The sequence below is a fragment of the Limulus polyphemus genome, unplaced genomic scaffold (assembly GCF_000517525.1).
Source record: "Limulus polyphemus unplaced genomic scaffold, Limulus_polyphemus-2.1.2 Scaffold288, whole genome shotgun sequence".
Lineage (NCBI taxonomy): Eukaryota > Metazoa > Arthropoda > Merostomata > Xiphosura > Limulidae > Limulus > Limulus polyphemus.
Window position 1 is genome coordinate 200,459 of NW_013665898.1, and position 12,253 is coordinate 212,711.

Sequence of the window (12,253 nt, forward strand, 5' to 3'; positions counted from 1 at the left end):
CTCTATATTCTATCTGTTATTTTCTCTACCCTAATTCTATACAAAGTTGGTCAATTTAACCAACTTCATAACCACCAAAAGAAAAATTGAAATAAATCTAAATTACTCTTTTTTTTTTTCCTTTCTAAAATGACTTCAACTTGTAACATGAAACTACATTTGTGTATCCTAAGTAGCTTTAAACTTGTAACAGTATACATTTATATATACTTACATTTTATTGTCTTATTGCTCTTTGAACTGTGTCTAACTACTATTCACTCCATTATAAGTTGTAACTCACAGGAATGTGTGGCTCACATTACATTATTGAATTATATTACCCATGAGCTATTGGAAGCTGCTCATGTGCATGCCTTGAGAAAAAATTTTATTATGTTATTATTTATCTTACCTAATCTAACCTTAACTAATCTAAAGAGTTTGTTATTTTTACATTGAAATTATTTTTATTATAATAATAATAATAATAACTAAAATGTAAAAATATGACACTTTTTAATAATAAATACAGAATACACATGAAAAACAAGGGCTAACTTTTTTTTTTTCTGTTGACTATCAATGAGATACTTGAAAACATATCATCAATATATAGTGTCACACTGAGGTCTTCTAGTGCACTGACCAAATCAGCTATGAATAAGTTGAAAAGGACAAGACTCTATGGGGATCCTTGTGGCAAGCCTTTGCTGGTTTTAAACATTTCACATCTTCGTTTTCCAAGCTGTAATAACTGATAACACCTGGTGTCCAACATACCCAATATCCATTATTTGAGAATATAATTTATATTATTTTATTATTATTAATTTATTATTTTTATTTATTGTTAGATTTTTCCTTTACTGTTTTTACCATTTCCTTTTTTCTTTTAGAACCAAATATAAATAAGAGGGCTTAGATCCTTTAATAATAATAATAAAAAATATATAAGATAAACACTAACAATAAGCAGGGAGAAAATTACAGACACACAACTATACCTACTATAATGAAGGTCTCTTTGGAAATGTACAGAGGATATGCAAACAGCATAACTTAAAGTCTGAACAGTATCCAGAACTCACAACACAATAAAGTTACAATTAGTAAACACTAAACCATCTGAAGACACAACGGAGAATAAAAATACCATTTACAGCATAACTAGTGAATGTTGACTTTAACATACATAGGAGAAAGAAGAAAGACCGTCAGAATTTAGAAGCATATTAGATATACAAGATTGTAATACCAATCTGTCTGCAACAACCCATTATAGGAGAGAAGATGATCACACAATAAGAGTGAATAATACAGAAATAATGGGACATGCACCACATACCAGATAAAGAAAGATAAAAGAAACCTTCTACATTTGGCTAGCTGACAACATAGTCACTCTCTAATAGGTGTCGTCATAACACGGGTATTCTTTCGGAAACCATTTAAATAATAGATTAATCTCTAGTAGAGGAGACCCTTGTCATAAGTAACTGTCCTTCTCAGGATTTTCCTGAAGATTTTAGCAGATTTCCAGCAGAAATGAAGGATATAAATTAATTAGTATCCAATGAAAGAAGTGTAAAAAAAATAAACAAACAATTAGTAAGTATTTAATAATTATACTTAGGTGACCATATAGATTACTAACTATGACAGTGATTTTTATCTTACTTTTCTACTTTTTTTTTTCTCCTTGTGACTTTAATGCATTCTTGGAAGAATATTCTCCTCCAAACATTGCACTAAAGAAAAGTATTTCCAAGTGGTTGAAAATATTAAGTTGCGTTGTTCATTCATATAAAATTCCAACCAAAAAATGCACAATGATTCTGAAGAAATGAGTGGTTAGAAATCACTTCTTAATGTGATTCCTGTTAAATATAATACATTTCTTTGTTGTTTCATGAACATCATCATTATACCAGTAAAGTGAAGATCTGGTTTTAATTCAGTTGCCCAAAGCTGATTCAAGAACCTCAGTTTTCTGAAAGTGATTTAAACCCAGATTATCCCTAATAGGGCAAAAATGGGTAATAAACTAAGACTCTCATGTTTTACTATTAATTTTGATTACTACATCTTGTTCTAAACCAGTTTCATGTCAGGACACTATGTATCAGTAACTTGATTACAGCATGTGTTCTAAGTTGTCATTTTGCAATTGTGTTACAGGTATTGTGGAAACACTGTTCATGATGCTGCTTTCATCAGATGGATATTAATATGTTTACTCTTTCAGGACTGATGTTACATAGGCATGGGTATATTCCAAATGTGAAATAAGTGTATATAACCCTAACCCATTCGAATAATCTTGTGCTGGGACATAGTGTAGAACTGATCTTAAAACATTATGTAATGGTTATCTAGTTAATTTCAAAAATTAAAGTTCATATGATGTCTAAAGTGTCATTTGTGTATGCTTTTTTTTTTTCAATGTCAACAACTATGATTTCATTTGTTTCTACCAGTAAGCTACACACATGGACCTTAGTTAGTATGGAATTATGGGAAAATCATAGAATTTGTGTAAAGATAATTTTGGTTAGCAAGTATGTAAGCCTGAAGTGATGTACAATGATGTTTAATCATGAGCCATTTTTGTCAATGAATATAAACTATAAAAAGTTAAATTAATTTGGTACGTGAAATGGAACTTTATGGTCAATAATAATGAAACCTTTGTCTTAGGCCTTAATGTTTTTGCTATTGTGTACCTACAAATCTTCTAAATATATTTAACGAGTTTTGTTTGAATAGAGCTACTAATTTTCTGTTTTATTTTAACAACACCATAAGAAACTTACTAAAATTTACTGATGATCTCTAACATAACACAAGAAAGAAACTGTAAAAGAAATTTAAAGAAGGAAGTTACAATAAAAATTAGAAGTGTGTGTATGTGTGTATTTTTTTTTAAATATGTTTCACAACAAAGTTTTTAAGATTTCATAAGCTAAAAAGTTGTATGAGTACTAACTATAATTATAGGTTTTCTTTTATACAGAAACTGCATATTCTTCGGAAAGTTTTTGTTTCATGCAATTTGATTGAATATTTTGTTTGTGTGATCCAAAAAATTTGATCTAATTATTTGACAACCCATTTCTAGAGGGTTAATGTAACTATCCATTTGCTGCAATTTATTGATATTCAACATATGGAGGAAACAATTCAGCTTCTTTGGGAATGCCCTTTTTTATGGTTATTAAAGTTCTCATATCACGATATTACAAGTTGTAAAAATATCAGCTTCAGTCATTAATTATAGCCATTAAACTAAGATATAGTGCTTTTTAAAAATCTTGAACCTTTTCTTCATTACCATAGAATCCAAAAATTGGTTTTGTTAATTGTCATTTAATTAGGAAACTATTTGCTGCTAAAATCTATCATAGCTTAGTTATGAAAGATTCTGTTATGTGATCTATGTAGGAATAGTTTAAAACAATTAGCAAGTGTTGTAATTATTGTTGTTTCTTATAGTGATTGTTTATTTTAAGAGAATCATCTTTCCATTTCTAATAACAAAAATCTTGTGTTGACAAATCAGCTTTACAAAGTTCATCATATTTTGTATTCTGTCCAATTTCAGGATGAAGATATTTATGGTCAAGAGCCACCACTAGAAAAATTGTTGTTGAATGAAGATGTGGATATTTTACCTTACATTGGGTATGAAGGAGACAGTTCACACTTGGGTAAGAAAAGTGTAAAGTTATGTGTATAAAAACTCATTATATTAGTTTTTTACTTCCAAAACAAATGCATTTCTAATTAATGTAGTTGCAGTAATTTTAGATTTGTTGCATTTGAAGGAACTGCTTGTTTCATTGTTCTATAATGAGGATACAACATTAATAGATGCCTAGTGCCAAATGATCCTAAAATTCATGTTGACCACTTAAATATTTTAAATGATGTACCTGAATTTCACAAACATATTGTGGCTATTATCTCATACTAGATAAAACAACATTGTCATTTCTGGTGTAAAAAGGGGAGGGTACTTTGAATGTAAATCAAGATTTATTATTTTTGTATTATTAATTTATAATTTTGCAAATTTCTTTTGCTTATATCATCTTTTAACTTGTAGATCACATGACTCAATTCTATTAATTTGTCAAATAAACCACTATCCAACCAGGTGTTAAATCTGTGATGGGCATGTATAGAAAGTTAATGAAAATTAACAAGCCAGTGATATGTTAAATAGCTCATCTTAGCTAATGCTTCTTACTAAACTAATGTGGATACTTATTGGGATTGAAACAGCTTTTTATACTTTGCTTATTATTAGTAGTAATCAGAAGTTTATTCATGCTGCTTTCCATCTTAGCTAAATCCCTATGTGTGTGTGTGCAAGCATACATTCATACATCACAATCAAGGCTGCACATGGATACATTATGATTTATTTTAAATCTGTAACTAAACCTAGTGCATGAATTTCACAAATAACAGAACTATACAGTAATGGAAGAGGCATTTCTACTTTATAAATAATACTAAATGAAGAAGAATTATATGGCGAAAATTTTGAACTCTTAAAACTCTCAACCAATATTGCTAAAACCTACTTCTAGGTCTTCTAATAGTCATCTGCATTGTTCTATTGCTATTAATTTAACTCTAGGTTTATTTATCGTATAAGGCAATTAGTAATGATAAATACTATGGATAATTATAACAAAAAATATACACACACACACACACACATAATTACAGGTGAAAATATGCCAGAAAATTTAGATAAATTTAACTGAATATAGCTGAATAAAAAATACTATGTAGAGCATGAAATTAATTTTTTTTGTGCCTCTGGGCACAGTCATCAAACTATTTTCCTACCAAAAAAAGATTTGTCTGGGGCTTTTCAACATCAGACAAATACCACCACATGGCTGAAACCCAACTCTCAGTAGGATAGTTTAGATGTATCCAAGTTTGGATCTAAGTAGTCAAAGATGAAAGGTCCACCTTTTGAAAGACCTACGTGTTTTTCTAACATGGTCTGGCATAGCCAGGTGGTTAGGGCACTCGACTTGCATTCTGAAGGTCGCGGGTTTGAATCCCCATCACACCAAACATGCTCGCCCTTTCAGTCCTGGGGGCATTATAATGTGATGGTCAATCCCATTATTCGTTGGCAAAAGAGTAGCCCAAGAGTTGGTGGTGATGACTAGCTGCCTTCCCTCTAGTCTTACACTGCTAAATTAGGGATGGCTAGCACAGATAGCACTTGTGTAACTTGGCGTGCAATTTAAAACAAACAAACAAACCTTTCTTCTTCAGGGGCCAACTGCTTGACCCTGAAGAAAAGGTCCACCTTTCAAAAGTGCTTGGGTCATGAGGTTTTTAATTCATTTCACCTGTGATTATTTGGCATCCTTTAAAACAGTTTGTAGAAATGTCATAAACTTTGCTAATCCCCTTGCATAGATAATGTTATACACTATAATGATTGTTTAGTAAGGCTTATACTTGTTTGACAATGTTTCTGTGTGATACCCTCCTGGAGTGATGTTGTTTAATTTTAAGAGATGGTACAGAAACGTGTGGAAGTTACTATGAATGAAGTATATCTGTAATAGAGATCTACAGTGGGAATGATCATTGATGATGGTAACCTAGGATTGTGACGTATTGTACTAAGAAACTGTCATTATGACTAAATAGTGCAATAAATAATTTTGTCTCGTGTTCATTTTGGGTGAATGTGCTTTCTCCAGCTCCATCAGCCAGAAATGTTCTGTATAAAAAACACAGAAGCCAGTCAATATAAGTAAAGCTCCAGCAATACTTATCATTGTATGAATAAATATTATGTACATTCATTCTCTTGTGTTTGCTTGTTTTCCTATGCTGTCTGTTTTCATTTTATTCTGTGCTTGTTATTTATTGAATACACTGTGTATTACAAATATTTGAAATTTTGCTGTTAGAAATCAGTGTGCTTAAATGCCACAGGTTTATGATAAAAGAAGTTGTTTTTTAATAAAGTAATCACATTTTTCTTACATATCAACCTTGTAAACTGTATTGAGGGATTTCTTTGTCTAGTTTTATGAACTGATTTCATTTGTATTTTTTAAACATTTACCTAGATAAAAAAACAACATTTAAACTAGCTATGATAAATTCCTTATTTATATTTTTTTGGGTGATTGATAAGTGATACATACAAAAAATGTGAATTCAGGTCAGACCACATATTCATACACAATATTGAACTGTCAGGCCACGCCTTGTCTATGTTGATTGTACTTAAATTAACACTTAGCATTTGTTTTTAGTTTGTAAGAAATAACCAAAACTGAAACCGTATACTTTACAAATATGTATAAATAATTCATGTTCAAGAATTTTTCATGTGTAATAATATATAACAGGTTTTCAAAAGCTACAAATAATTGATTTTTTCTTTCATTAACTATATATATGATTTTTGAAAGGTATCTCGTCTACAACTTCTACCACATTAGAAAGAAATACTGGAGACCAGGAGAGGCTGCAAGAGAACTTTGATGTGGAGGCTGACACTGACAGTGATGACAATCTTGACTTTGGATGTATTAGTTTTCTTCATGATGACATGGATGTTGGATTTAGTGAATTCGATTCATCACCAGCATTAAATATCAAAAAACTGATTTATGTGAAAAATTTTGAAGATGGATTAGCGATGGATCAAGCTTCTGTAGAGGATGAAGTTAATGGTGTGGATGTAGAAGCAAAACAGATGCAAAACCATAGTGTAATAACCAGAACACGAAATATCAAACACTTTCAGAACTCAACACCTGCTGACCATCAGGATGTTAAATGTCTTAATAAAGAGCTTATATTAGAATCTGCAAAGGATGTTCAGCCTTTCCAAACCAAAAAATCCAAAACCATGGCCTCAAGCCCCACTGTATCTCCCAATAGAATAGAATTGAAAGAGAAATTAACATCTAATGCATCAGGACCTTCATCTACTTTGCTTTCTAAATGCATTGATGAAACCATAGAAAAAAATGCTTCATTGCTAACCAAGGAAACAGATATTAGATTTTCTTCAGACAGAGTTTGTGAATCTTTACCACAGACTGCAGAGACAAAATCATCATCATCATTATTTGGATGTGGAAAATCTGATTTGGACACACTATCTGCACCAAAGAACATTACTAGACATGCAGAAGGTACATCATTAATAAGATCTCATTATAAATCAGTGTTAAATAAAGCAAACACCACCCTATCACCAACAACTTTATATAAAGTTCCAGTGGCTGAGACAGTTTCATCTCCACTTCAATTGAAAATGAAGTCTCGACACAGAATGGTCAAGAAAATGGCAGCACCGCCTCCACCAACATCAGTCAAGCTGGCACAAACTGCAGATAGTTCCCAGTTGATACAACCTTTACCAAGAATCAGAGCTGGATATGCAGCAGACCATCAACCAGCTGCACCACCTCTGCAACGAATCACATCTGGATATGCAGCAGACGAGCCAATGACTCTGTCTTTGGAAACATCATGTACAGGTATTTTTGGAGGTCTTCAATCTACAGCACCATCAACCACATTTAGTTTTGGGAATACACCATTTACTGCCTCATCTGATCATGAGTCTAAAGTGACATCAGGTACAGGTATTTTTAGAGGTGTTCAATCCACAGCACCATTAAGCACATTTAGTTTTGGGAATACACCATTTACTGCCTCATCTGATCATGAGTCTAAAGTGACATCAGGTACAGGTATTTTTAGAGGTGTTCAATCCACAGCATCATTAAGCACATTTAGTTTTGGGAATACACCATTTACTGCCTCATCTGATCACGAGTCTAAAGTGACATCAGATACAGGTATTTTTGGATATTTTCAATCTACAGCACCATCAAGCACACTTAGTTTTGGTAATACAGCATTTTCTGCCTCACCTGGTCCTCAATCTAACATAACATCAGGTACAGATATTTTTGGAGGTAAATATTTTTCTCCGCCTGATCTTCAGTCCACAGCAACATCAAGCACATTTAGTTTTGGGAATACAGCATTTTTTCTTCCATCTGGTCCTCAATCTAAATCTATGTTTGGAAATACACCAGTTTCATTCCCATCTACTTTGTTTCATGCAAAGCAAAACTTTATTGATCTTTGGGAAGAGAAAAAAAGTACAAAAGATCAAAACTTTGATTTCTCTGATTTAAATGTTTCAGAGCAATCACAAGATATCAGTGAAGAAACAAGTAAAAAAAAATATCCCAAATTGAAGGTTTTACCTCCTAAGAGTAGATTCCTGCCTAGAAAGGATAAACAAGTTGAACTTGACAACAATGTTCTGTATGTGTCAAAATACCAAAAGGATAATGAGTTCTACTTTGAACAAGATCCCAAGGAATTGATTCATCAAAAAAGTGATAGATTTGTTGAAGAAATAACATGCCTTATACTTCAAGCTCTTTCAGGTAAGGATGCTCGATATTTTTACTGTTGGTTGCTGCGAATAAATACCATGCTCTTAAATAAAAATTTTATTAAAGAAATTATTTATTGTTACAAACTTTATAATATTATGATTAATGCTTTTTATTTAGAACATAATATAGTAATAGTTTGAGTGTTAAATATGAAACACTGACAAATATAACAATGAAATCATTACTCCAGCTGATTGTTTGATAAGTAACCTGTACAGTTTTTCATTTATAAGGATCAATATTAGCAGTTTACTGCTCAATATTTTAATTGTAAGCTTTTGTCAGTAACAGCCAAATAGAGTTTATTGATTATAGTGTGTATGCTATTTTACTTTTGTTTTGAAATTAAAATAATAAATTTTGTAAATTTATAAATAATAAAGAATTAACAACTTGACCCGTTATTTCAGATATCTCCAGTTTTAAAGGAGGGGGAATTCCATTTACTTCTACTGTTCTTAAGCATCTCCATAAACTATCATCCGATAACCTACAGCTAGAACAAGTTTTGAAACATTTCGAACTTGGTAAGTGAGAAAAATTGAGGATGTATGCAACATGAAAACAATTCTTTATCTATACAGCCTCACCATTTGTTCCTCAAAAGTTATAATTATCTTGAAGGTGTGTTTTGGGGGAGTTTATGACTTGTATAAAGACAAAAAAATATCACTTCCTAATGAATGATCATGGTGTCATTAATGTAACAAATGACTTTTATTGAACAGGCATGAGATATTTTCAAGTACTTTTTGCCTGTTATCTAAAAATACATTATCCATACTATTAGAAAAATAATAATATAAAAGAGAGCACTTTACTGTCAACTTGAGTATTATCTGTACTTTTAATTAGGACAAAACTAAACAGAGTATCTTGTACGAGATTACATTACAGTAAGACTAACAATAACTTTAACCAATTGTCCTAGTAAACATTATCAGTCTTATTGTGATACCACATAAACAACCAATCAGTAGATCATACTTTACTGACATAGTGTTATGTACCATGACAAATAACGTATTGCACATTGAACTAAATTATTCACCCTGACTGGCTTTTTGATAACATGCAGACATATATAATGAATTGTAAATGAATACCTTAAATATAACAGTAAATATAATGAAATAAGAAAGAACTGGGATTTTTTAGGTTTTTGAGAAGAGAAGCAAATAACTAAAAAGCTCAGTTTTTGTTCTTTTTTGCTCACATTAATTTTGAATAGCTGTTATGTCTGTTTTATGCATGGTTGATCTTTCTCTTTTGAGACACAGGTACACAGTTTTTCTTCTCTAGAATTCAAGATAAGTTTCATTTATATAAATTACATTATGATTTTGTATATATATATATATATATTATTGAAACAGATTTGTCATTAGAAAACACAAAAGGAGAAGAGTCAGTAGCTAAGACAAAAGGCAGAATAAGTGAAGGTGGACAGTTTATCATGGACTTGAGATTATTCCAAAAGAAGGTATGTATTTATTTCCTGTATGTAAATTTACAGTTGCAGCTGAAAATTGGTTTCAAGTTTTGTGATTATATTACATTATTGCAATATAATCCGTAATATGGATAGGATTTTTTCCCCTCTAAGAACAACTGGAATGGGAGCCATATGTCTCGTCCCTGCATTATATATAAATTTTCTTAAATGAAGCTGTGAAAACTTGGAGAGCTGTTATCAGTGGTATGGCATTATTTAAGTTGTGTTCTGACTTTATGATAAAATAGTTTGTTAGTATCATTTGGTGTGGTGTTCTTTAAAAACATATATCATTTCAAATCATATTGAAGGGCTCAATTTCTAGAAATAAGTTTGATAAAGTAGCAAGGGAGATAGAAATTTTGTCATTCTTAAAGCAATTGTCAGAATGTTGAGTCAAAAGAATATATTATGTTGAAGTACATGATAACAATAGATGTAGAATTTACTAAAAATGTAGATGAGATACTGAATAGAGTGCTTCTCTTACATCTTGTGATATCAAATGTTAAATTGATTTTCATTGTTTATCTTCCTGGAGGAATATTTTTCTTAGCTATTGATGCATATGTAGAGTTTATTTGGTGCACTTCAAGTAGGATTTGTTTCCATAATTTAAATGTATTCCTCAACTTCTAAGACATCATGTTTTATGTTTTACATAAGCAGATTCATTAGGACCTATGTTCCAATCTTAACTCTTAAAGGTCTTTTTTAATATTGCAATACAGATGTAATTGGCTTTTCAAGCGTTTTTGCTTTGTCTTGTGTTTGAAATGTGTTATATTACTAATAATAATCTGACAGACTTTTTTTTTTATTTGCAGGAGGATATTGGAGTGAAGAAGATTGTTTACAGCTACAAATCATGAAAAACTCTATGCTTTCTGAACTAGAGACTGCAGGAATTGGATCATTAGGTAGCACTTATGCTATGTTAAAAAGCCTCAAACACATACTGATATTTTGCATAGAACTTTTGTAATAGCAAACATTATAATTATTGTCAAGAAACCATAACTTTTATTATGTAAATGAAAATCTTTTATCAAAATTTTTATCAAAACTAACTTATTTGTTATTGTTCTCTATAAATCATAATGGTTACTGTCTAACAATGTCATTTTTTTTTAAGGCACGAAAGTTTCTGTCAGCATTCTTCGTTTGCTGTCTTCACTAGCTGTGTTGTCATACTTGGCCATTCACAACAGACTGCTGCAAAAAACTTTGAAAAAAGCTTTACAGCAACCAATAACTGTTGAGATCCTGGAAGAACTATCAAAGAAATGTGCTGAGGTGTTAATTAAAAATCTCCCAGTGAGTTTGTGGCTGATCAAAGCTGTGGTTTATGTTTGTGCACAAGATAAAAGCTATTCTTGGGTTTGTAGCTCCTTAGGATGCAGCCAAAATTGGGAAAAATTTGTCTTAAAATATATTGATTTATCTAAAACATTTGATACCAATCTGATATGGGAGTATGTGTGAAATAAAGCACACAACATTTCTTCTTATTTGAAAGTCTAAGATCAGGTAGTTTATGAGTAATTGTATTATCTAATTGATACTTATGTAAATTAGATGGCATATCTATCCAGTTGTTTGATTTTTTTAAAATAATTACATTTAATTGTACAGAAGTTTTTTTTTGCTGTTGCAGTTGAATTTGGTGTAATATTTCTGTAAAATGAAACAAACACTAAATCTTATGAGTTCTAGATTATATGAGAATAAGTACAGGCATACAAAAGAAAAACTGAAATATCATTTTTTTATTTAATATTGGTCATAACTGATAATGCCTCTTCCTACATTTTGATATTCAAGCATATGAAACTATTTACCTTTTGTTTTTATAAAATATTTAAAAAATTACAACATTATTCTCATGTAATACTCTTATAGAACATGAAGTAATTTCCAACTGAATTAGCGCCATAAAGGCAACATAATACTTAATTTCAATTGTATTGTTAATAGACGTTTCCTGAAACAATAATAAAAAAAACCTTATTCCAGTTCTATGTTTCATCCAATGCTTTATAATCTTAAATTTGGTAGTGAACTTTCAACCATTTTCCTCACAAGAAGAATTATTAACTAAATGCTACCGTGGGTATCTGGGCATCTACAGAAATTTCTTGGGGTTGGGAGACAAAGTCTAAATCAAGGATATGTATATATGTGTGTGTATATATATATATATACACTGAATGAATAAAGAAAGAAATGTTTCTCATTTTCCAGAGGTGGGGCACACATGAATGATACTAATCACTATAAATGGCTAACCCAT

At 30.9% G+C, this 12,253-nt stretch overlaps 1 protein-coding gene across 1 annotated transcript in view; it reads left to right on the top strand.

Moving 5' to 3' along the window:
• Positions 1-11,975, top strand: part of LOC106457068 — a 54,751-nt gene extending 42,776 nt beyond the window's left edge. Inside the window, exons 13-18 of the mRNA XM_013916454.2 lie at positions 3,584-3,689; positions 6,447-8,453; positions 8,876-8,992; positions 9,842-9,948; positions 10,788-10,880; positions 11,096-11,975. Coding sequence (XP_013771908.1) covers positions 3,584-3,689; positions 6,447-8,453; positions 8,876-8,992; positions 9,842-9,948; positions 10,788-10,832 — 2,382 coding nt within the window. The 3' untranslated portion in view covers positions 10,833-10,880; positions 11,096-11,975. The remainder of the gene's footprint in view (positions 1-3,583; positions 3,690-6,446; positions 8,454-8,875; positions 8,993-9,841; positions 9,949-10,787; positions 10,881-11,095) is intronic.
• Positions 11,976-12,253: the final 278 nt, after the last annotated feature.